The sequence below is a fragment of the Panulirus ornatus genome, chromosome 37 (assembly GCF_036320965.1).
Source record: "Panulirus ornatus isolate Po-2019 chromosome 37, ASM3632096v1, whole genome shotgun sequence".
Lineage (NCBI taxonomy): Eukaryota > Metazoa > Arthropoda > Malacostraca > Decapoda > Palinuridae > Panulirus > Panulirus ornatus.
In genome coordinates, this window is record NC_092260.1 from 21,595,748 (window position 1) to 21,622,407 (window position 26,660).

The window sequence follows — 26,660 nt, forward strand, 5'->3', positions numbered from 1 at the left end:
GGATTATATATCATTCCACCTCTCTCTCTCTCTCTCTCTCTCTCTCTCTCTCTCTCTCTCTCTCTCTCTCCTTAATTCTCCACCACTTTTAGATTTCTTTTCAAAACATTCTTGAAGGCTTTGGCTAGATGACGGTTCTCATCCATGAGTGACAATGAAGAGAATTCGAGTCAGTGTGCCACGAGAGGAGGCACATGCTCCACCATCCTCCACCTCCCTCTACTAACACCACCATCGTTATCCACTCCATTCTCCCCCTCCTCCATTTCCCTCATCTCCAACACCTACCACCATCACTGCCTCCTATGTCCATCAGTCCTCCTACTTCCATCACTATCTTTATCATCAATCACACTTACTACCATCACTATCATCAATCATACTCCCCCATCACTATCTTTATCATCAATCATACTTACAACCATCACTATCATCAATCATACTCCCCCATCACTATCTTTATCATCAATCATACTTACAACCATCACTATCATCAATCATACTCCCCCATCACTATCTTTATCATCAATCATACTTACAACCATCACTATCATCAATCATACTCCCCCATCACTATCTTTATCATCAATCATACTTACTACCATCACTATCATCAAACATACTCCCCCATCACTATCTTTATCATCAATCATACTTACAACCATCACTATCATCAATCATACTCCCCATCACCATCTTTATCATCAATCATACTTACTACCATCACTATCATCAATCATACTCCCCCATCAACATCTTTATCATCAATCATACTCTCCCATCACTATCTTTCTCATCAATCATAATCTCCCATCACTATCATCCACTCTAGCATCACCATCTCCCCTCGACGGTCCACCTCGCCACCCGGATGCGTCCCTGGGCTGTGCCACAGGTGGGCGGGCCTCCAGCCACCTAGAGCACCTTGGTCCTGCTGCCCTAGTGTGGAGCGTCTGCCCCATGACCACTCTCCCTGATGGGGATTATGGCGCCACTTACCTAAATGGGGATTCCTCACGACATAAGGGTGAATGGCTCCCTACCTAAGCATTCCTGGATAGCCTTTAGTGGTGTATAATTCCCATCACTTTATGACAGGACACACACGGTATGACCCTGAAGGCTGAGGTATCAATTCTGATGACGTCCGTACACTGTGTATTTGCTATATCATGAAACCTACCACTCTAACTGTGCTTCATACATATATCTAGATGACCCACGTAAACGTACACACATATCATACGTTATCATCACACACACACACATATATATATATATATATATATATATATATATATATATATATATATATATATATATATATATATATATATATATATATATATATATTCACCCAATCGTTATTACTACTGCTGCTGCCATTATCATTACTACAACTCAGACTACTACTACAACTAATAAAAACTAATAATAATAATTATAATAATAATAATAATAATAATAATAATAATTATAATAATAATAATTATCATTATTATTATAATTATTATTATTATTATTATTATTATTATTATTATTATTATTATTATTACTATCATTATCATTATTATTATTATTATTATTATTACTATCATTATCATTATTATTATTATTATTATTATTATTATTATACAGTCAGCACCATCAGCCGTGCAAAATAACATTTCCATCACTTACATTTACTGTATCCATGCTACTCCTAGTGTTATTCTTAGTATATCTCTTATAACTATCATAATACTAAGAGCGCACATGCAAATTCATACGCTTATGTACAGATACGATAAGTACGTATTTATGAACAAGTCTTATAAAACTAAGAAATTTTACAAAAGAATACCTTTCCATATGAGTAACACACTTACGCTTATACCCGTTTTCTTCTCTTTAAACACTACCTACAATCAGAAACACCACCATTTCCACCAAGCAGTCCTACCACCACGCTCGGTATCACTACCATCACCAAACACCACAGTGGGGGGAAAAGAGGTCAGGTCACTGGCGGTGGTGGTAGTGATGGGAAGGGGGGGGGGGAGGAATGGGTACAGACATGGGGGGTAAAGGGAGGAAAGGGGGAAGGAGATTAGGAGGAGGAGGAGGGAGACGGAGGGGTTCGGTCTCGGCAATGTCGCTCCTGGATTAACATAGAACCCGTGACCCCTAAGTTGAAAAAAAAAAATATTTGCATATACTTAATATGCAAAAAATAAATAAATAAATAAACATTTCGCTGCGGTATAATACCCGGGCGTCCCTTGGGCTCTAGGCATCGCCAGCTGAGAAGGGTATCAGTGAGGCTGAGGATGTTTTAAGGTTAGGAAGCGCAAGTGCCGGCTGGCGGTGACCATCATATGGCAACAGACACACTATCGGTAGGCAGCTGCTGTCCTGACAACATCCACCACCCCCTCCTTCCCTCCCTCCTCACCCCCTACCCTCAATACCACTCCGCCTCCACTTCGCTAACCCTGATCCTGGAGCTCCCCCCTTCCCCCCCCCCTCCCTTATCCTTCCATCCATCCCTCCCACCCCCAGCTGCTACTACTACTACTACTTTACTACTACCCCTACGGCCTACCCCTTACCTAGGCCTGACTCACTGCACTAGTGCCTTTTCTGACACTCCCTTTACAGGCCTCCGTTCCCTCATCTTACTCATCACCCACTCCATGTATCCCCACTTCCCAAACTTCCCGCTTCGTTTAAATATACAAATTCTATTCGAACTCAATCACAGAGTATACGCAGAATAGGGATTGAAGCTGCATCAAGCACCTTCCTAAGAAACAAAAGAAAACTGGCTCCATTTAAGCACACCCTCAATGAACACCAGAGTCTTCTAACCACAGCAAAACCCCGAAGTCTGCACTATGACTTACCTCAGTCCGTGAAAAAACTTATGTTGCTTCTGAGAAAACAAACAATATAATATATATGTATCATATATACATTACATACTTAATAGCATTAATGATATATATATATATATATATATATATATATATATATATATATATATATATATATATATATATATATATACACACAATGAAAAGAAACTCCATGGATAAAATGAACATCTTTATTCATTACAGAACACCGTTTCCCTAAACTAATTCCTTTAACTTTTTTAATTCCCTACAGTTTAAATCGTTAGTAGAGATCAGTTTCCTGACCATAATGTTTAAGACTTTTCCATCATTTTAGTGAGCTTAATGCCTACAGAAGAAAGAAGTCAAGTTATCCAAGTTGTATTAAGAGGGAAATATTGAGGAGAAAGGAGTGTTCTTCACTAATAAAGATGATGTTCATTTCATCCTTCGTGCTTCTCTGAATCATATACAGAGGCACATGCATGCATATAAAAGTACACATATGCTGTACGCACATATGTAGAAAGTCATGCCATATAAATACACACATGCAGAAACATCCGTACGTATGAGTGTGTGTACACATAGTTTAGAAGAAAAAAAATCAGTGAAGTTGTTTCACAAGCTACGTCACTGTGCTCCATAAACATCTAATTCCTAGCGTACAATTACCTCTGCATTTAATTACAGTGCCAGGACAACTTATAGGGACTAATACACCCGCAATCTGGATTCAAATTATGGTATTCTTTTTATTAGTCGATGTGTTAAAACTTTATTGCAAGCTTATTATAACATTTTAGGTATTTGGTTTGGTAGATAGTGTTGTTTATAGGCTTTCGTGTGATTGCAAAGTGAGCCCTCTTATTGGGGTGTTTCTCCTTTTACGGCGTTGAATGAAGGAGTCATTGTTGGGGGCTTTTGTTGAGTCGTTAGTATAACTTATAAACAGCCTAAAGGTACGACTATTATGCTATTGGTACCAAGTACAGCGGCAATATATTTTCTCTTGATAAAGGACGAGTTGGCAACTTAATTTCTCCCAAACTTGCCCGCGGATACATGGGTGCTCCGGAGTTACCAGCTTGTTATTTATTTGCCTTTATGAAACAACATTGTATCTCGGATAATTTCTTGTGTTTTCCTGCTATTTGTCTGTCAATGTATCCAGCCGGGTATACTAGGCAACATCAACGTTAAAGACATAATCAGTAACGTTATGTTCAAGATGAAACAGTCAAATAAAACCAAAAGTGAAATTCAGTAACTCCTCGCATCCTCGCATCAAAATGGCCAGAAAGGCCGCCCACCAGACAGTCCTCGCTTATCCCCTGTAGTGAGTGGAGTCTGCGTCCCGTCTCCCTCGTGGGACCACACATAGGCCTTCACTTCGACCCCCTACCCCCATGGTACTTCCGTGAAATCCGCCTGCTTGTATGGAAAACGACAAGTTTTAAAAGACTTTTGAGAACTGATACGATGGCTCAGGTGTGCGTGGTAGTGGTGATGCTGGCAGCGACGTGCTCAGCGGTAGATCTCCAGTCCGCCTTCAAGATGGCCCAATGTAGGGCCCATTGCTTGGATAAGGTAAGCATAGCTGAAGTTGCCGCTAGTAAGAGACGTGTTAGGTGTCCCTCTGAGTTAGTTTTTGGCGTCACTGCAAAGCTACGGAGAAATGGGGGACTGAAATGATTCACTGTCCTTACGTTTACTGCTCGATATTTTTCTGAACACAATTACTTTAAAAGAAAATTAGTTTTTCGTTTGGATATGTATCGCATGTGTTAAATTTTCTTCCCTTTATATCTTTATCTTCGCTAATCTAGCCATAATTCATATTGGTGTTTTACTAATTTGTTCTCGGCTGGAGAAACGCTCTCCTCCCTGATTAGATAGGTGAAGAAATTCATTGTCAGTCATAACCTATCAGCATACATATTCATCATCTTCCATTTTCGCTGTCTAACCACGACTATCTATATTTCAAATCCTGACACGCTGGTTTATCAATATTAATGATTCGGCCCCCAAAACATCCCATATTTCAACCCGAGTGTAATCTAATATCGGTCACCTTATATAAGGTAAGCTGGTTCAACATAGATATTGGCGCGCTCACATTCCAGCTTAACATGTGACATTAATGAGGTTCATATAATTCTGAAAAGCAGACGCAACACTTCCTAATTATCTTGGTAATGCTTACCTTTACCTACGTGAGAAAAAAAAATACTTTCTAATTTCTTTGGGGCTGATATTCATTCATGAAATGTGTCGATTCATACGCCACCAAACCTGATAGTCCAAGGTAATATATGCCGTGAGATGAGTGTTCTCAAATCTTCCCTCCGAACCAGACGGCAACACTATCTCTGCTTAGATCTCTCCAAATATAAGCGCTACATCATTTGTTAATACAATGAGGACACGTTCATGATAGAATATCCTTTAGGAGCTTATCTTAGAGGCAGAAACCCATGGCTGCTCGATATATCCGCACGCCTTTTCGTGTTGAGCGCAAGGCGCGGTTCGTCCACATCCAAACATATCACCAAATCTATCTCTTAAGACCCTAGTGTGACTTACTGATTTTTTTTTCTCTAGTTTCATTCATCTGTTAAACTTACCTTTACGTAACTCCGGTACCCCCGCCATGCGATCATCTGTCAATAAAAGAGAAGGCAATATAAATACACAAGGTTTTCGTAAATTGTCGGCGAGGTTTGAAAGATGGAATCCATGACCAGATCAATCAAGATATGATTGATACGTCTGATCCACGAGTAAATAATGATTTTAAGTGCAAACAATATCGTGCAGATGTTTGTTTATTTGTTTAACAATCTGTTTAACCCAGTATACTTGCCATTCATATCAGTGCTGTTATACCTAACGGCGTATGGTGCTGACTTTTGAATTTTGTGATGATTGTGGAAGTGTGTGTTTGCCGTTTTGTTTTGTAACATGAACATCTTTAGTATAACCATTTGTACATCTGTGATTAATACCTTCATCATTTAAATGGGAGGAAGTTTTGTGTAAATTACCCATAATTTCACCTATAGGCAGATCCTGTGGAATATCTGTGTAAAAGCTCAGTTTATTATGAGTTTTTTTTTTTTTAAGTATGACAGGAAGAGTTGACAAGGAATTGCTCACACTTTGCTGGTGCCAGACTTACTATGACACCACTGGACAGTTGATGCCTTGATAGTATTTAGCAAGTAATCCAGCCTTGGGCGAGCCGGACTTCTCGTCCATATTTACACTACCTGGTGTTTTTAGTCAAGAGAATCTCTTAAATATTTTCCCTTGTCTTCTCTTTTTCCGTTCCATAATTCTCTATATTTCAATGAAGGCCCAGCCTTGATGTGGACTTCTGTCCGTGACTGGAGCCTTGAACATAAAAGAAAAAAGACGAATTCTCTAAAGTAAACATATATATGGTGATTCCCTGGAGAGAAGTGTGAATTTTGTATTTTTTTGGTTTAAAAAGGAGTGAATTCTAAAATTTTCGGCATTTACTTCTGGCATTATCTACCGTCCCTATGAGGAGCATCTCCATAGTGTCCTTTAAAAGTATTTCAGATTTACATCAGACTCAAAGAACTCGGCTTTCGTTTTAGTGTTGTCACGAGGAGCTTCAAAAATCTAATTAGAATGTTTTATATAATTCTCAAGCCATTTACATATTTTGTTTTTACATTAATATATTTGGTCGCAACGTTTGCCCTAATTTATTATTTTCCCGTCTTAAAAAATAATATGTAAAAAATAATATGTAAGAGCCTGCAAACATTAGAACATCGAGATCTACCGACTTCACCAAACGTGCCTACGTATGTTGAATGAAACCTGGTCTCTACATCAGTACGATGAATGAGACCTGATCTCTACATCAGCACGACGGATGAAACCTGGTCTCTATACCTGTATGCTGAGTAAACCTGATCTCGAATGAAACCCCGGTATCTATGATATTAATAAGAAAGAAGGCCTGGTTTCTAGATAAAACTTCAGAACCTTCTTCGGTTTCTAAGTAAAACATCAGAACCTTCTTCAGAGTTTCCAGACTCAGGATCCAGCGTTTACGGTCACACCTTCCAGTCTGGTAAACGCGGTATGCTCCATTATCGTCCGTCGGATCCTTCCTTAGGCCAGTGTCGTTCCCTCCAACTCGGACCCTGAAGACGGTGTACTAAAAGCCTTCATCATGGTACCTGTCCTAGCGAGTCCATAAGGCCCCTGAAACCCTTCTTGTCAGTCAGAGGGCACCAGCATCAGAGCGTCACAAAGGGCGCTGCTAACTAGCCATACTCATTCACAGCTGAGGTCCCCCCCTCCCCCCTTTTGCCCTGCCTACTTAGCAGTGAAACGGCCACTCTCGTACCTCTACCGACGCCTTTAATCACTGCTAAAAGGCTCAGCGCTGTCAATGTCATCTATTCAAGCCATTCACAGCCCCCGACTCGAAGGGAAAGGCACCACTGCCTTTGAATAGTCCCGGCAAGCTGGGGGCTCCGGCTGCTGGAAAGGGACCTGAAAAGGGGAGCTGAAAGGGAGGAACTTTGCTACACACTCTCCCTTCAAACCCCCTCCCTACAGCCCTGCTTCCCTTGCCTCAAAGAGACAACCTTATCATACGGTTATACTGCTCCCTTACTGGAACACGGCCAAGAGAACCTGAGGTCCTCACGTACATGATTATTTTTCTTCTTAAGAGTGACATAACCAAGTCAGTTGTCCTGGATGAGGATGGCCGTGCACCCTCTCCACCCCCCCCCACCTACCCCATCCCTCGACCCAGAACCCGAAGAAACCTTCCCCCCCCCACCCACCCCCTCCCCTGCCAATCCCCCTGAGGGTTGCCGGTAAACAGAGGCTGGACGCTGGACGCCTCTTTGAGAGTTACGCTCCGGAACGAACTTTGTGGAAGACGACCTGGGGGAATGGGGGGGAGAGGGAGCGTAGCTTGGACCAGCACCCAGGAGCAAAGTCAGGAGAGGAGGTGATGATCCAGAGTGTCTGCCATGTTCTGTACTAATGACGGGAGCTCCTGGAGGCTACACCAGAAAAGACTATGGTGAACCCTGGCTTGAGGGCATGTTTTTTTTGATCCAGGATTTCTTTAAAAGAGTAACCCGACGTCGAAATTTTTTGATCCAAATATTCAGTGTGAGGAGCAGGGCTTCCTTTTTTTTCTGTAATCAATAACAGCGTCTTGCGTCAGCTATCTTGACGAAGAAAGAAAAAAAAAATCATTCCCTCGTTCATTCATCACCGTATCTTTGATCTGGTACCCACCAATTTCCATCCCTTTCTTCCTTGTTTACCGTCCGGTCAGCCACCAATCAGTAACCGTCCCTCCCTCCTGTATTCTTCCTTCCTCGCCTCCCTCAACCTCAACCCCACCCCCTACCTCCCTCCTTCCCCTTTCCCTTGACTCTTTCTTAAGGGAAAATTCTTATTCCCCGTCCCAGGACAATAGCAGCAGCCATCTGATGGAGGCGCTGTGTGAAATCTCCCTCGGAAATCTCGTGGGCTGCTGCCAGTGTGCGGTGGAATCCCCCGGAATTTTGGGTAATTAATGCGGGTTCGGGAGTGACTCTGGAAACATTTTCATGGGGATAAGGATCCAGAAAAACACGGGTCATGGCAGTGGTACTGTGACTTCCAGGGGACGCTGGAATGCTATTCACACACGTCCCGATGGGTCGGGCGAGGGAAATGTTTGCGTGTTCGTATCAGACGAAAATGGCCTGAGGATTTGGTATTTTACGTCCGTTTTACAGCCATTTGTCCTCGTAGTACACGGAGACACAGAAGATCAATCTCCCCTCTGGAGGAGCTAACAGGCTGGACGATTCTGCAGGTCCTGAAGACCGCAGCCGTTCAGCTTGTGAGTGACTCTGGAAGAGGAGGTCCGGTCAAGGGGAAGTGGGGGAAGGGGGAGGGTAGTGGGGTGGCGTGGACTGGGCCAGCCTCGCGGTCAGTGGCATGCGCAAGGCGACAGTCATTAATTTTCGCCACAGTCAGGGCCCGCACCTACTCTCCCACCCAAACACCCATCCCCCCAGCGAGCCCTCCATACCAGAAGCGCCTCTGGTGCTTCTGTGGGAGTCCGGGGCACGCCGGGGGAGGAAGTGTATTGGGGGGGGGGGGATAAATCATCAGCGTTGCGAAGCTTGGTAGGAAGGGTGTCTGTGTCTGTATGGTCTTCTTAGCGTTTACCATAAGCTTCGTCGACCCTGCGTAAGACTGACTAACTCCTGCAGTGACCGGACTCTGGATTATTATACACACGACCACAATCCATCTACCATCATGGAAGAACACACATACATACACACACACACACACACACACACACACACACCCATCCCATATACACTAACATTATCACGAGACATCCTGACTTTACTATGGCCCGACTGTGGGGAGTTTCTTCCCATATATGACATGGTACACACAAGAGGTAAACTCTGCCAGCAGAAATACCCTCACAATCTGCAACACTACGGATTTGACTTGCAAAATCAGCAACCACTCCTACCAGACATTTCAAGGTGTGTGTCAGGCATCTCATCTCCTACTACTACAACTACTACTACAACTACTACCACTACTACTACTACTACTACTACTACTACTTTGCCTTCCATGATAAACAGGTCACTTTTTCACTTGTTGTGTAATTCAAAATCAATGTGGCCCAGGGCCTGAAATATCTTTTTTCTCATTCTGTATCCTGTTTTGTGCCAATGTCCATATGATGGGTAGGAATACAAAATAACTTCGACGCGTTTGAAGCAAAAATCAAAATACATCTGACGCGGATTTGAATTTCTTTATATCTTTATAATTAATAATTACCGATAAACTTTTTGCAGTAAAATTACATTAATGGAATATATATATATATATATATATATATATATATATATATATATATATATATATATATATATATATATACTCACAGATGAACTGCAGGAAAGCAGCAGTTTAGATATTACATTTTCGTTTGGAGTAGAAGTGCCGATGCTTCTGCCAGATTTACCGTTGCTGCAGATTTTAGTGTGTAAACAAGGTGATGGATGCAGGCGCTCCGGAGTGGAGCGTCGGCGGGAGAAAGTGAATTCCCTCCTGATGGACCTGTGACTCGCAGGAATAATGAGAAGTGTTTTGCCTCTACCTCGCGTACATCAGCCATTCTGACGCTAATACCTCACCATCACTCTTAAACAGTATCGCTGTAAATGATACCTCTCGTAACTTAGGAATGATCCTGATGGTATAAATCCGAAACCAGACTGACTGACGTAACGTGTTCATCATTATTTTTTTGAGGAAGCCTCTCCGGCTCACCGACGTTCAACAACATATGCGCGAATGATTGAAATGTTTTTGAGTTGGCAACGCCGCTGGAAGTGCGTCTTGATGTATTACAACCGTTGACTGCCGATGACGAGGGAAATGAGGTAGTCTGCTACGATGAACATCATTATCCTCCCTGACCCACAACACCTCTCCACTCCCCATCCACTTTTTTTTTTTTTTCGTAAACAGTTCATCTCCCCACATACTTATTCCCAGTCTTTTCCACTCCCTACTCACTGGCCGCTAAATTTCCAGTCTCTTCTTCTCCACCTCTGGTTCCATCCCTGACACCTCCTCTCCGAAGTAACAGACTCCCTAACCCTTCCAGCTCCCCCCACTTTATGTCTCCCCACCTTCCCCACTCCCCTTCTCAGAGCTACTCGCCCTCCCCACAACCTCAGCTGCTGGCTCCCCACTCTCCATAACGGCTGACTCCCCGTCCATCTCATTCCTCACTCACTGGTGTTCTGTTCTTACTATCCCACAGGATTCCTCCGTAGCTTTCCCACTAACACCGTGCTTTCTCCTCACGCCCACGAAGCCGCATCTTTCGGTTATGGTTCTTGGGTGATGAACATTTTATTCACAATTTTCATTTCCAAAATTACAGGCAAACTTGTGATTAGCTGTAAGTATATCAAGATAATGAATGCTGGCAGGTAATGAGGAACTAAATACGTGATAAATACTTGTAGAGAATAAGGAACTAAGGCCTTTTATTAGATACTGGCAGATGATAAGGAACAAAGACCTTTTATTAAATACTGGCAGATAATAAGGAAATAAGACCTTTTAGTAAATACTGGCAGATAATAAGAAAATAAGACCTTTTAGTTAATATTGGCAGATAATAAGGAACAAAGACCTTTTAGTAAATACTAGCAGATAATAAGGAACAAAGACCTTTTAGTAAATACTGGCAGATAATAAGAAAATAAGACCTTTTAGTTAATACTGGCAGATAATAAGGAACAAAGACCTTTTAGTAAATACTAGCAGATAATAAGGAACAAAGACCTTTTAGTTGATATTGGCAGATAATAAGGAACAAAGACCTTTTAGTTAATACCGGCGCAAAATAAGGGACTACGGCCTTTTGGGAGTCGACTACTTAATATCTAATTAAGGATCAATCACGTGTGTTGCCAGGACTTCATGGACACCACCTCCCCACCCTCAACCCCTCATCATCTAAAGACGTAACAAGACTGCCCTCGGGAGGCCACCAGAGGTCAGAACCCTCCCGACCCCAGAACGAGTCTGGGACTTGTATACACGTACGCCCTTGTGACACGCCTTTGTTGATGGGCCTAGGCTGGTCCGTGCATCATTACTGACGGTCATTATCATCATTATAATGACCACCACCTTCCGCAGCCCCGTGTGTGTGTGTGTGTGTGTGTGTGTGTGTGTGTGTGTGTGTGTGTGTGTGTGTGAGGCTCTTGCTCCCGAGCCGCGAAAGATATCGCACACTGCCGACTTCTTTGGTGGCGCTCACAACGGGGGACGATCTCCAGGCCTTCCATCTTTCGATGAACACCTTCTCTTTGGTCATCTCTCGAGAGATTATCTCCCCCCCGTGTGCGTTTTCTTTCCTCCACGATCCATCAATGAGCTTAATGTTTAAACTATCTCGTGATCTATTTATCCAGCGTAAGCGAAGGGGGACGGTAAAGGGGAGAAGAAGGGCCAGGGCTGCTGTGGACGAAAAGTTCTGGGGTTCGTCCGTCCGAAACAAAAGAAAGGAGCCGGGTGCAAGAGGTCAGCAGCAGTGGACGCACGGCCAGGGGGTCCTGGGCAGCTCTACCATGGGAGGGAGGGGGAATCTGCACCAAGGGGAGGGGGAGTCTAATCCATGGGGAGGGTGGGAGTTTGTTACCATGGGGAGGGGGGGGGAGTGTCTGTATCATGGTGAGGGGGAGTGTGTATTATTACCATGGGGAGGAGGGAGTGTCTGTATTATGGGGAGGAGGGAGTGCCTGTATCATGGGGATGGGGAGTGTGTATTAGTACCATGGGGAGGAGGGAGTGTCTGTACCATGGGGAGGGTGAGTGTGTTATTACCATGGGGAGGAGGGAGTGTCTGTACCATGGGGAGGGTGAGTGTATTGTTACCATGGGGAGGAGGGAGTGTCTGTACCATGGGGAGGAGGGAGTGTCTGTTACCATGGAGGAAGGGAATTCTGTACCACGAGGAGGGGGTGTCTGTTACCATGGGAAGGCAGGGGGGAGGAGTCTGTTACCAGCGCGGGTTATTAGCATCTAATTAACTACCACGACCTGCTCTTAATGACTTCATTCGTGGCCTTAAAACGAACTACGGCATTGCCTCACGAATTACCGGAGGTCGTTTTTTTTCGACCTCACGGAAAACGAGGACGAATTAAAGACCATCGACTGATGGCTTTCCATCCAGGACTTTGTGAGAGGCCACGCCATCCATGTGGCTGAACTAAACTCCCAGCCACGTTCAGACCCCCAGATGGTGGCCGTGTGTGTGTGTGTGTGTGTGTGTGTGTGTGTGTGTTCAGCCAATGCCTGGGTATTCCTCGATCAGGATAAATGGTCTGGATTGTTTTCTCTGGGGTGTGGTTAAGCTGCTCATAGTGTTATGTACACCAGAACGCCACATATCGAGTCTTTCAATTCATATATATATATATATATATATATATATATATATATATATATATATATATATATATATATATATATATATCGATGCAGAGACGGGTATAGACAGAGATTACAGCCCTTTACATTCCTGCATTATGCCCTTGAGTAGTGATTGGACAACCTCTTCACTTACATCCCACGTAAATGTACAGGCTAATGGAGCAACACTGTATCGAATCTCCATGTCTGTCTTTATATATATATATATATATATATATATATATATATATATATATATATATATATATATATATATATATATATATGTATATAAGGGCTGAAGTGATCGGAATTCTACTGTATTCATTATTCATGATGAATACTTCACCGGCATGGAATAGCTTCTCCCCCTCCCTGAATGATCTGGAAGGAAGGACCGACGAAGCAATACCAAAACACCCTCGTGTGAGGGACGAGTCTGATGGCTCATTACAGTGAACACGTACAGGGAGAATTCATACGTTTTTCGGGAGGCGAGTCTTCAGGGTGTTCACAAAGGCCGCCCTCCGCCCGGGGCGCCGCCTGACTGAGTGCCCTGGAGCGGAGGGGCGCCCCATGGGCACCTTCTCCCACAAAGGCCTTCTCCAGAAAACGGATTCCGGGGTATTACGAAGACAATAGTACGCGGAACTAATGACCGGTGGGAGGAGGCACGGCAGCGCCGACTATGGACAGAGAGGGGCTGCGGTGGGAGTCAAAAAGTCCACTACTAACGGTTCTGCACATGTGAATAACAGACCGGACCACCTCCTCCTCCTCCTCCAACTCCTCTCTCTCAGGGGCCACTCATGGTACTGCTAATCTTCACGGCGGTATTCTCCTTTTTCCCTTTCTAAAAGGCTTCTAGCGACAGAGGCCGGCCATGCAGTTACGTAATCTAATCCCAAAGTCGCTTGGAAACAGCCTGACGAGCCCCCAATCCAGGAGAGCGAGTTTTCTGTATTCAGACATGAAAGGCGACTCCTTCCATCAGCTGGCTGGAGGCAGCCCTCTGGCCCCTCGCGAGTTCCCGTACGTGCACACGTAAACAACATTCACAGGGTATTGTGCCGTCGTCCGTCGGGAGAATTTAAACGACGGAACCATCAGCGTCCAGCCTAATGCCACCCCGTCCCGTCACACGGCTGACATGACATGTGAATAGCGACTCCCTTACTAAACGGAATTTAATCCTTCGACAAACGGAATCTAATCCGTCCTCTGACACCTACCCCGATTTTTTTTTTTCTATTACCATGGCAGGTATTTGATACTTTCGAATGGGCGCTTAAATAAAAAAAAAGTATTCTACAACAACGTCAAGCCTCCGCTCTTCTTCTATAGTAACGTAGGGTCTACGCGCTTCTTGTTCCCATTATTGTTGTGAATTCTATGAGTAATGATACCCAAAGAAGGATGCTGGAAGGCCCAGGAGAGAGAGCCCCTCCGGGAGGCTAGCCAGCAGAAGGCCACCAGAGACCTGAAAGGGATAGCAAGAACACCATCCAATGGTTAAGTAACACGGATAACGAAGGGCCAAGTCCTGCTGACGACCGGTTCACAGTTTCACGTGGCGAAGAGGTCTGGCCTGACTCACACAGACCTTAACCATCCTATAGCAAGTTCGTTTAAAGGCTTACCGGTCTGTTCTAAATTCCCCGCCTCAAGGAACGTGTAAACAGCTCAGTGGTAATGTAACTTGTGATGTAATTTATTCGCTGTTGCCTTTGGTCCTCGCAGGCTCAATTACTGTATAAACTTGTGACTCAACCACGGAGACCAAGTCCCTGGACCTATTTTGCTTCCTCTCTTGCGCCTCCGCCCACAGGAAGGGCAGCAGAAATGAACAATAAACTCGTCGCTCATGCGGCAAATGAAAAAAAAAAAATCAACTTCGACTCGGGACAAAATTGTGCATTGGTTCCCTATCGCAGCCAATCTCCCGTGGACTCCCGATGAGGCCGTCGTGAGGCCTCGCTGCCATGGAAGATGTATCATCCTCTTCTCTTCGTGTGGTTGAACCTTATAGAGGCCACCACACAGGCCTGCCTACTGGAACCTGGCTGTTTCCGGAGCCATTACGGCTGCCATGACAACGACTGGGAGAGAGAAACACCGCTCCAGAGTGTGGCAAGCCTTGCTGGGGGAGTCTCTCGTTACTCGTTTTTGTTGTCGTTTTCCTCTTGCTTTGATCGAATCATCATACAAAGGAACAGTGTTCTCTCTCTCTCTCTCTCTCTCTCATATATATATATATATATATATATATATATATATATATATATATATATATATATATATAGAGAGAGAGAGAGAGAGAGAGAGAGAGAGAGAGAGAGAGAGAGAGAGAGAGAGAGAGAGAGAGAGAGAGAGAGAGAGGAGTAACTCGGCGCTCAAGAGTGGCGTCACTGAAGCGTCCTCAAAACTTACACCTCTTAACGCTAGGTGGCAGCACTCGTGAAACCGGTGAGGCCAATATAACACGGGTGTATCGATTCCCTGGCATACCCCAGGTCTCCTGGGTGTAGATATGCATTATAAACAGATTATGCTAATGCTTGTAGATGTTCGTCCGAGGCTTTGCGCACCAAGAGCCCCACACTTGTTGCTTGGAGTCGCGTCCTCCCTCTTGTTTCTTGGCGGGCGAATCCGCGCGCCGATGATACATGCATCGGGCCCCCTCTTCACACACCGGCCATAAATTAACTGATGGATCATGCTGGTGAGCTGGGAACTTTCGCCCCCTTGTATATAAACTGATACACTTCATTGACCGTCTCGGTGGTGAATGATGGGAGAGAGAGAGAGAGAGAGAGAGAGAGAGAGAGAGAGAGAGAGAGAGAGAGAGAGAGAGAGAGAGAGAGAGAGACTGCTCGTCTTCGCATCTCTTCGTCCTCCTCCAAGATATCGTCGGACGGGGCACGGAGGCCGCGTTATGGTGAACCTACATATCGTTTTGAATGTCGGTAATTTGATGCGCTGGTCAAGAGGTGCCCCAGCTGTGATGTACACACACGAGCGCTCAGTGCCAGACACTATCAACATTCTTATCTAAATGAAGGCGCAGTTCTTGCCGGTGTGGCTAGCGGGGGGTAAGCGCGCACAGGCGAGAGCATTCGACGCGCCAGGAAATACTCGCTAATAAAAGAAAAAGAAAAAAAAGAAGCCAGATGGTTTTATGTCTATATTTTAACAAGATGGATACATTTCTATGTAGATGATGGAGGTGAGGGAGATCGTCAGAGGAGACAGCCAGGGCTCATCCGCGGGAGGAGGCGTGGTGGTGGTGGTGGTGGTTGGGGGAAGGGGACGGCGCAGCTATATAAATTCTAACGCAAGTACGCCACGACCCATATAAAGTGGCGACATATTTTTCTTTTTTGTTCTCTCTCTTCCTTCTTCTGTCCGTTTTATGGGACGTGTTCCCGTATGGTGGAGACACCGCACTCTCCCTCGCTCTCCCTCCATAGTGAGAACTCCGACGGCGAGGCAGAAATGTCTGTGGGATAATATAACACAGCGCCCCGAAGGGATATTTCTCTAATTCATTTTTTTAAGAACGTAGCGAAATAAATTCCCTTTTTCTTTTTTTTTTAGTGAATAATGCATGCATGAGAGAGAGAGAGAGAGAGAGAGAGAGAGAGAGAGAGAGAGAGAGAGAGAGAGAGAGAGAGAGAGAGAGAGAGAGAGAGAAGAGGCAGACACAGACAGACTGGGCGGAGATTTCAACGCACGCATAACTACCCATCATTGTGTACACAAGAGCCTGCCTGGCTTCTCGGTGTTTCCGAATTAATATTTTATTCTCGTCTGTGTGTAAATGTGTCTCCAGCCGGTGATTAATGTCTTCTGCCGTCACTCAGAGACCCCTGTACCTGTTGACGGCACCAAATTACTTCCCCTTAAAGCTAAGAGTTTATTTATCATTGAGCATTTTATAACAATGATTTTCATCTTTTTTTTTCTTTTCTTCTTTTGCGCAATGATGTTCGGCTTTTTATCGACGTTTTATCTGAAGTTACCCAGAAATACGTTAAGGGTTGCTGATCAGTAAAATGTGTTGCGGAAATCTTTTATTTATATGGCGAGAGAGAGAGAGAGAGAGAGAGAGAGAGAGAGAGAGAGAGAGAGAGAGAGAGAGAGAGAGAGAGAGAGAGGTTTAATTCTTCGGTGATTACACATTCAAAAGGCCGGGTCCGGCCAGCCTGGCCTTATAACCTCAGGTGTTTGGTCAACAGCGCCCAAGGCTTATTTTCATGTTTTTGTAAACGTAGGAATGGCCCGAGTCAACAGGTAATAGTTTGCCTTGAAAACACACCGGCAAACACACACACTCCCTTCACGGTTACTCGTACCATCAGCGTACCGCTGGCACCTGGACCCTTACTTAAAAGAGGACTTAAAGAGGCCAGAAATATCCCTTTAAACCTCATCTCTTACCCACAAAACGACCGAAGCTATGTTTTCGAGATATCCTTAGGCATGAAAGCTGGTGGCACTATATTAATCTTTTTTTTTTTCTTCAATTCTTTAGTGGTTTTATTTTTCCCCCTCTCGAGGATTAGTTTTTCATAGGGGGTCTGAACCTCGCGCGTCTCTTCGAGGCCTCATCCTTCTCCCGGTGAACGTCGGTCAAATAAAGCTATCGCACTGTCAACAGAGAGTGGGCGTTAAAGGAGAGTGAGCCCGGTGGGCGTGAGTATTAAGGGTCATATCCCCGTGCCGGGAGGCCTTAGAAGGAGAAGGGTTAGCGGGAAGGTGGGAAGGCTCCTCAAACAAACTCAGCCGAGGCGGAGGTTTGACTTGCGAATGGAGTTTCTCCTCCTCTATTGACTTGTTTTTGTTTGTCCTCCCCTGTGTTTAGACGTGGGTTAGCCGGACATGAGTCGGGGTTCGCCGCCCGGAGTCCCTATAGGTTGCAGATGATTTATCTCTCCCGACGGGTGTACGCTCAGGGCTCTCTATCCCATCCTCATGTGTACACCAGTCCCATTGTGTATTGTGAGTTCTCCCTGTCTCGAGTCCCATGGGTATGGTGAGTTCTCTCTCTCTCAAGTCCCATGAGTATGGTGAAGTCTCCCCACTCAAGTCCCATGAGTAGTGCGAGTTCTCCCTCTCTCAAGTCCCATGGGTAAGGTGAGTTCTTCTCTCAAGTCCCATTGGTTTGGTGAGTTCTCCCTCTCTCGAGGCCCATGGGTATGGTGAGTTCTCCTTATCTCATGAGTCTGTCCAGATATCCCAGTCTCATGTGTATGCTGAGATTTTCAAGTCTCATGGGCATGAACTGGCTCGATCTCGAGCTAGTCCAGTCTCATGTGTATGGTAAGTTATCCTAATCCCAAAGTGTACGTTAAGTTTGTCTTTATATCAATGGTAAGTTATCCTAATCCCAAAGTGTACGTTAAGTTTGTCTTTATATCAATGGTAAGTTATCCTAATCCCATGTGCACGTTATGCTTGCCCTTATCTCACAGGTATGATCAGATGTTCCAGTCCAGTTTTTACAGCCTCATGATTATCGAACTCTCACAAACTGATTGTGTATGACGACCTGTCCATATTATATATTTCGGGACTTTTTAATATTCGCCACGAGATGTACTCAACTCATGCGTGTATGTTCAGCTGTTCCAGTCTCATGTTTGCGCTAAGCTGTCGCAAGCTGCTGCTGCTATGTTACATTGTCCCATTTTCGTGTATGATGAGCTCTTCCAACCCTCAGGTGTATGTCAAGCTTTCCCAACCTCAGGTGTATGTCAAGCTTTCCCAACCTCAGGTGTATGTCAAGCTTTCCCAACTTCAGGTGTATGTCAAGCTTTCCCAACCTCAGGTGTATGTCAAGCTTTCCCAACCTCAGGTGTATGTCAAGCTCTTCGTCCCTCAAACATTATGACGGCCTGTCCCAATATCATGTGTATATATGCCAGGACGGAGTTAAGGGTGCCGTTTCTAAAGATTCCCTGGACTCAGAAATGCATGACAGGATTGATGCACTACCTAGAATTAACGCCTCTAAAACCAGTGACTAAAACTTGGATCTAACTGTGCGAAGCTTGACCGCAATCAGAGAGAAAGAGCTCGAACGAAATTCTGTCGAATTAAGAAAAACTTCGAGATGGACATTCAGTCGACCAATCCGCCATCATTGATGTCAAGCCTGAACCCCTTATACACGTTCCCATACGGAGGATCAGTAGACTTTGCTGTGGCTGTGGTCTGAATCAGGAGAGATTGTGGAAACTTAAAGGTAATGAGTTCCCTTTTCAGACACAATGTTAAAATTACTTATGGGAAAGAATTATCCTCCCTCCCAGCGAGACTATGTAAGTGACTGTCGTAAACATCGGTGAATTCAGATATAACTCCTACAACACACAATCCTGACTATCGTAAACATCAGTGAATTCAGATATAACTCCTACAACACACAATCCCAACTTTCTCCACTGTAAATATTCAATCATGTAACTCGCTGTGCATAATTCAGTCACCGAGGCCCAGTCCCTCTGGACGTTTAGTACACTCTGCATCCTCTTTCGTGCCACCACCCATGGGATGGGTCCCCTTAAGAGTCAGCAATAAATTTGCAGTTCTTGATTTGGTAAAAATCTAAATCAGTACCAGGCTGTCGAACTCTCAACATAATGTAGATGAAGAGCTGTCCACAAAGACACGTGTTGTGCGGGGACCTCTCTATCTCATATGTATGTCGAGGTCTCCCTGTCTCACCGCACTGAGCTCTCCCAATGGCATTGTGATAAAACGGACCCCAGGATAAAACACCGCTTGTCTTTGCTCTGTTGGTCATGAACAGGAAAATGTATAACCAGAATTTTACCAATGCGTTAAGCTAATCTAGAAATCGAGAACCTTTTCCATACACTGAAAATTTCATCTTTGATGATAAAAAAAAACATTTCATTGTCAGGAGCCCATCCTGTTCTATACACCTGTAAATGAATTAGTTATCCATAGGGAAATTAGAATCAGTATATAGAACATGATGTAGTGAAATAGTATAGACGAATGGAGAGGGTGAGTAAAGAGTGTCAGAAGACGAGGGAGCAGAAAAGGTCGGGTATACTGACGAATACATGGAAGGATGAAGAGAAAGGTCTCGAGTTATCGGGGTCCAAAATTGAAGGAGGGTGTGAGGCATGCAAGGGCCAGAACGAATTGAAGCCTTGCGGTATGCAGGGGGCTACGTGCTGGCAATGTGGCTGAATCAGGGCATGTGAACTGCTCAGAGAAAATTTCATTAAGAGGTTCGTGGGGCTTGGGTTTTGACAGCTAAAGGGCAGTAAATTCCTTTCCATCCACACCTCTCCATAACCAACAAACCCTACAAAAATGCCTTGCTTCAAACTCCGCAACTTCACATGCAGATCCCCCTTGCCTAACATATACGACGCTTAACAAATCCTCTAGATACCAGAATGACTAGACAAGCGTTAAACAACTGCCTTGCTAACCCAGTCTTATAACACCACCCCACCAAAACGTACGCCCATTACAAATCGCACTCCCGAGACATGCACAAGTTAGACTTTTCCCTTCTACGTTCTGGATGCCACTCCTTTCTCCTGCACTACAGCCTTCGATTGAACTTATTACAAGAACCCCTCATCCCCAAGATATTTGATTTGTGTACGTAGACCGTACAGGACTGTCGTTACACTTCGAGAATGTGACACAAGCCGCGAAACGTTGCGTTACTGTGTACGTAGGAAGAATTACACTTCTGCTTTCTACTTAAGTTTAGTTCTACTCCGGCTGTGAACTTTGGCCAGTTTATTGGTATAATCTATAGTATAGTATAATCTACAGTATAGTATAGTATATATATATATATATATATATATATATATATATATATATATATATATATATATATATATATATACTGTACTGTATCTATTGAATTTCTTCCTATGCATCATATTTATGCAGACGTATTTCATACTTTACGTTATTTTAGGATGAAAGCTTACCTTCCTACAGAGTTATATGATTGAGATTATAAGTTACAGATATCAGACCTGTACACACATTATACTGCACAGAATATATGAATAATTAATGACAAACAAATTAGACTATAGGAGTAATAATAGATGCTTTCATAGATTATGACTAATTCTTGGCTTATTTTTTCTCTTTCTTCCAGTTTGAGAGGGAGATTTCGAAGCAGGACGACGCGAGCTGTCACCAAAACCCAGACTGCTTTGGGGTAAGTGGACCTAAAGCCTATTTTCCCTATCCTCCCCTGGCATTATATGGGGTGAGTTGCACTTTCCCGGCCAGTTTGCGCGAGTCTTCTCGTAACTTACGAGTCAATCGGATGATTTATTTGATACGCTCCCTGCCCTTCTGGAACACAAGGGAGGCTATCATGGCGTTCGTGATCACTGGGAAGGCCTCGGTATCCCTTGTACCATGGGGGCCATTTTCTCAAAAAGACCCAGGCAGGAGGGTTTTAGATAATAGATGACGTAAACAATAGCCTCCCTCCCACCGGCGTCCGGCAACAAACGGTTTCCAAAAGCGTTATCTCGGTCGAGCATCTCTCCTCGCAGCATTCAAGCCCCCATCCCTGGCCCATCTCTGGCTCCCTAAAGCTCTTATTCAGCTCCCATCTGGTGGAATCCCCCACGGTTCTTTCTTCCCATTCTCTCTCTCTCTCTCTCTCTCTCTCTCTCTCTCTCTCTCTCTCTCTCTCTCTCTCTCTCTCTCATCCCTTCTTTTTTTTTTTATTTAACATTACTTCAATTCACATCAGCTGGGCCAGCCAGACCTCTGGCGATGCTTGCTCGTCCCGCCAACAAAGGACTGACTGATGGAAGAGGTTTAGATCCCACTGTCGCTCGCCAGTCCAATCCGACTGAAAGGGCGGCTGTAAACACTGTGGCCATGAACTTGGAGGCGGGATGATAAACCCCTCCCGTTCGAAACTCTCCTTTTGCCGACATGACGGTTCAGTTCTTGTTTCGCACTGCTGCTTCGGTCGGTACCGACAACAGGCGCTGACTGCATTTTATAAATCTACTCTGACACGGCGCCCTTTAAAGACATCTATTTTCACTTCAATGTTTGCTTATTTTTTTTTTCATCCAGTGGGAAACAGTGGGAGGCAACAGAAAAACAAAATCATACCACTGGCAAACAGGAGTGATGCCGTTCGTTAACGCGGGAGTTGATGTGTACATCTAGGAATCTGCCGTTTCATTCCGATCTGGGATGGTCATTACGGAGACTTAAATTTCTCCATTCTCGAGATAGGGCAGCCTTGCGACCATTGTCCAGACGGGGGCTATAGCGGCCACATTCACGCCCCGATACGGGGATTGTGGCCAATAATGTAGATGTGGGAGAGGATAATAGCTACGCCCTTCACTTTGAGGCAAGAGGGAGGTTCAGCAGCGGGGAAAAGGAGGGCGAGGAGGAAGAGGAGGAAAGAGGACCGTGTATCGACAACCCCTCCAGACTTGCAACTCTAAATTGTGGATGCAAGTCCTCATTGTGTCCTACAGTATTGATGCTTTTTTAAATATCTACCACAACTCTCCTCTCTCTCTCTCTCTCTCTCTCTCTCTCTCTCTCTCTCTCTCTCTCTCTCTCTCTCTCTCTCTCTCCTGGACAGTGGAATATCACTTTGCTAACCAAGAAGGGCAGGAGGGAGGGGCTGAACGGTGGAAGTCCACTTACTACATCACCGCGAATTTGGGTCATCCACTCGAGGGAGCAAAACGTATGGAAATCCACCCGCGCAGGATCCTCCCCATAAGTCCCGGCGGTAAAAAGTGGTAAGGGCAGGAGGGACGCGGCGGCCGGGGACGAAGGTAAGCGCGGAATACGGAACGTATAGGGTTGTGAGGGCGCCTTATGGCCCGGCACCCCATCGCTTTGGAAGTTCTCGCTTGAAGGCACTGAGATCATCCTTCTCTCCAGCCCTGCGTTGTCGTACCATAGAGCTCATTATCTGTTATTATCGCTTATCCATCGGGGGTCATAAGACACTATCTTACCCACGCCATTGTGATCACCTCCGGGACCTCAGTACCGATGTAAATAACTCCTGACGGTGTTTGGCCACTCCTGGTGAGGTGAGATGGGGGCTGGGTGGTTGAGGGGGGTTTTTAAGGCTGGCAGGTAATGGTAACGGCCGGACCGACCGACCAGATCAGCTCACGGAGCGTGAAGATGGCGTAAAGGTATCGGTGTGTAATCCTATCTGACCCCCATGCGTCGCTCCCCGGGGATTACCTCAAAAACCTGAACGCGAGATGGGCCTGGGTGCTGGCCATGGTGTGGCTGGCCTGGGTGCTGGCCATGGTGTGGCTGGCCTGGGTGCTGACGATGGTGTGGCTGGCCTGGGTGCTGGCGATAGTGTGGCTGGCCTGGGTGCTGGCGATGGTGTGGCTGGCCTGGGTGCTGGCGATGGAGTGGCTGGCCTGGGTGCTGGCGATGGTGTGGCTGGCCTGGGTGATGGTGTGGCTGGCCTGGGTGCTGGCGATGGAGTGGCTGGCCTGGGTGCTGGCGATGGTGTGGCTGGCCTGGGTGCTGGTGATGGTGTGGCTGGCCTGGGTGATGGCGATGGTGTGGCTTGGCTGGGCTTGGCTTGGCGTCTGTGATATACTTCCAGGTAATTCGGATGGTTTAAAGGATGCGATTGTTACTGCCCGACAGATTTACCAGTTTGACTGTGTATAGATCTGTGCGAGGGGGAGGAAAGATATGCTGGAACTGGGGGATGGGAGGAGGGGGAAAGGGTAAGGGAGATACACTTTTAGGGGAAAGCTGTAGAAAAACAATGTAAAGAATGCTGATGAGAATCGATTAGATGGAACTTGGAGAAAAAATAAAAAAAAAAAACTGGTGGCTCACAGGCATAACAGCAAAACGTAAAGGTGGAAGGAACGGACGGTGAGAGAGAGAGAGAGAGAGAGAGAGAGAGAGAGAGAGAGAGAGAGAGAGAGAGAGAGAGAGAGAGAGAGAGAGTAGAGTGAGAGTCTTGGTGTTGAGGAAGGAGAGGAAGGCGGCCAATGCTGACCGTCCTGAGGCCACGACGGATTCCATCCTTCTTGGAAAGATGTCGAACAAAGGTGGGCGAGAGCGGCCCAGGAGGCCGTGAAATGCAGGCTTTGTGTCCCATGTCCGTTTTTGTGGGCCAGGGGGACATTTTACGCAGGGAGCCCAGTAGCAGCAGCATACCAGGGGGGGAAGATATGCGGCATATTATGGGTCATATTTACCCCTGAGGTGAAAAATATATACTGAGGAACATGGACGTAGGCAGGGTTCAGAGCGTGGATGGTGCAGACGGGAGTAGGACAACGGTGCTTTGGATAAGGATGTGCTGTTGTGCTGGTTAATGCGGGGATCAGGCACTTGCCTCGATCTTTCTCGTGACGAGAGATGTACATCTGTCAAACCCGTGATGGTATAAGCTTCCTCGTAGATGTGTTTCGTGACATCCACACTTCCCGCTGGAATGTTTCCTCATACAGATGGACAAACCCCCCTCGCGCACGTGTGGTTCTGTTTATAACTAGCTGCGTAAAGCAGCGACCCATTCAGGTACTTTATGGTCCGCTTCAAATACCGAATACCTGTCCCGTGCGACGACACAACACCGATCTTCCTTCCTTCGTCTAGACTTTGACCGACTCGTCCGTTCGTTCACAACCTGCTACAGGATAATGGCAAAGAGGACTTCTGTCTTACTTTCACAAAAAAAATAATTAATGTTCACATTAATTAACTGGCTGCTGGTTCTTTATTTATTATCAATTTATCTATTTATTCACACTCTAATCATCTATTTATTATCAATTTATCTATTTATTCACACTCTAATCATTTATCTATTTATTTTCTACCAGTCAAAGGTCATGCATACATGAAAGATCTGGACGAATACGACTTGTAACGCATTTCAGCCGATCCGGAAAGCGTTTGGCGATCACACACACACACACACACACACACACACACACACACACACACACACACACACACACACACCTCTCCGTAGCTGGAGCATCAAAGTGCTGGAGATGACCTGTGGCGCCCAGTTCACGCGGCTGTCAGCCCTCACACCGGCTGGCGGGTGGGTCGAACGCGGTCCAGCGGACCTCGCGGAGGCACACTTGTTTACCTCGTCAGTATAAGTACATCTGCTGGTCATTAGTGCCAGGGACGGACTTGTTGAAGAGCCGGTTGTTGATTGATCGGTGTGAACTCTGGCTTAATTGGCGTCATAGGAGATTAATCAGCGTCAGCTCCGGATTAATGGGCACCGGTGTTTGTTTAATTGGAGCGAGCACGAGATCCATCAGTGCCAGCTCAAGTTTAACTCGCGTCACTCAGAAAAAGGTGGTTTCGAGCAACAGGTTGAACCTCCGAACGGGCGTCGTTCATCGGCTGGTGGTGGTGGATTTTCATTTTGGCTATTATCTTACGAGTCGCGACGGCCTGTCTGTGACGGTGCCGACGCCAAAGGTGTGATTCATAAAGAGAGGCAAAAGATGGTGAGTTACGGAGGCATTCATAAGGTTAGAAGCAACTAACACGAGGGGGCAGGAGGGGTGAGCAGTGGGGTCGATTCTGGTCTTAATTTGGCTTTAGAATGTTTGACGTTCATGGGTCATTCTCTGATGAATCCTGATCACGTGATTTTGTTTGCTGTCAGGGACACACACACACACACACACACCCTCTAGTGGCACGAGCTGTGCCTGGGTAGCAGGTGTGAATGATTCAAACGGGGTTTCTTTAAGCATGGTATTTTTCCCTTCGATTTCCTTTGTGAAGTAAAACCCTTCTTAAATCTATTAACTGACTGATGTATATGATACATCCTTTTCTATTCTGTGCAATGTATAGTCTACAAAATAACCAATATTATCTCTGCATATCAGTTATTTTGTCAGTAATTTCAACTTGAAAGTTAGAATTTTGAAGATTTTTTTTTCTACCGTTTCAAAAAGTTTTGTCATTAAGTTTTCCTTTTAATTCCAATCTTTCATCCGAGGTCGTTAAGAACTCCAGCAGGCTCCATTGCTATCCTTCACGAGATTGCTTTAGCATACTTTCCGTACAAGAAAAGTTATGTTTGTTCCCGTGGCAGAGTGATAAGACTCCCCTGTTCTGAGACGCACTGTTGCTGTCTGACATTTGGTGATGTTTTTATGAGGGTTTTGGGTTCCCACGAGGTGGGAGTTGGGAGGGAATACTGACCGCAGTACCAGAGCTGAAATCCACTGGTCACTACTGACGCAGGGGTCACTCGGGTGTCCTTCCGTCGTGGACGAACCCGTTGCCTTCTCCTGACGCGGGGGTATCTTGTGGCTGCCTCCTGGCGCGGGAAACTACTTAGCTAAACCTCCTTATGAGGGAGACACCGTGGCCATCGCCTGACGAGGGAGAAAACGAGACCTCCTTCCGATGCGGAAGACACTGTGGCTATCTCCTGATGGGGGAGAGACACCATGGCCACCTCTTGAAGCGGGATGGACAGCGTGGCCACTTCCTGACGCGGGAGAGACACCATGGCCCACCTCCTACCGTGGAAGACCCAAGTGACCAACACCTCCTGACGCGGGGAGGTCGCCGACGCCCCGGGACATAACGAGTCGCTGATTGGTAGTTTCTCTAATTCACAGAGACATCTTCAGCGGCTACTGAGCGCGCGACGTTATGGGAGAGGAGCAGCTACTGTTGGCTCCAGTTCTGTTTGTAGTCACT

General features: G+C 45.5%; 1 protein-coding gene across 1 annotated transcript in view; it reads left to right on the top strand.

Annotated features, from left to right (window-relative positions):
* Positions 1 to 4,199: 4,199 nt before the first annotated feature.
* fend (forked end) overlaps positions 4,200 to 26,660 on the top strand; it is a 31,213-nt gene continuing 8,752 nt past the window's right edge. Inside the window, exons 1-2 of the mRNA XM_071683922.1 lie at positions 4,200 to 4,466; positions 21,082 to 21,144. Of these exons, the coding sequence (XP_071540023.1) occupies positions 4,359 to 4,466; positions 21,082 to 21,144 (171 nt within the window). The 5' untranslated portion in view covers positions 4,200 to 4,358. The remainder of the gene's footprint in view (positions 4,467 to 21,081; positions 21,145 to 26,660) is intronic.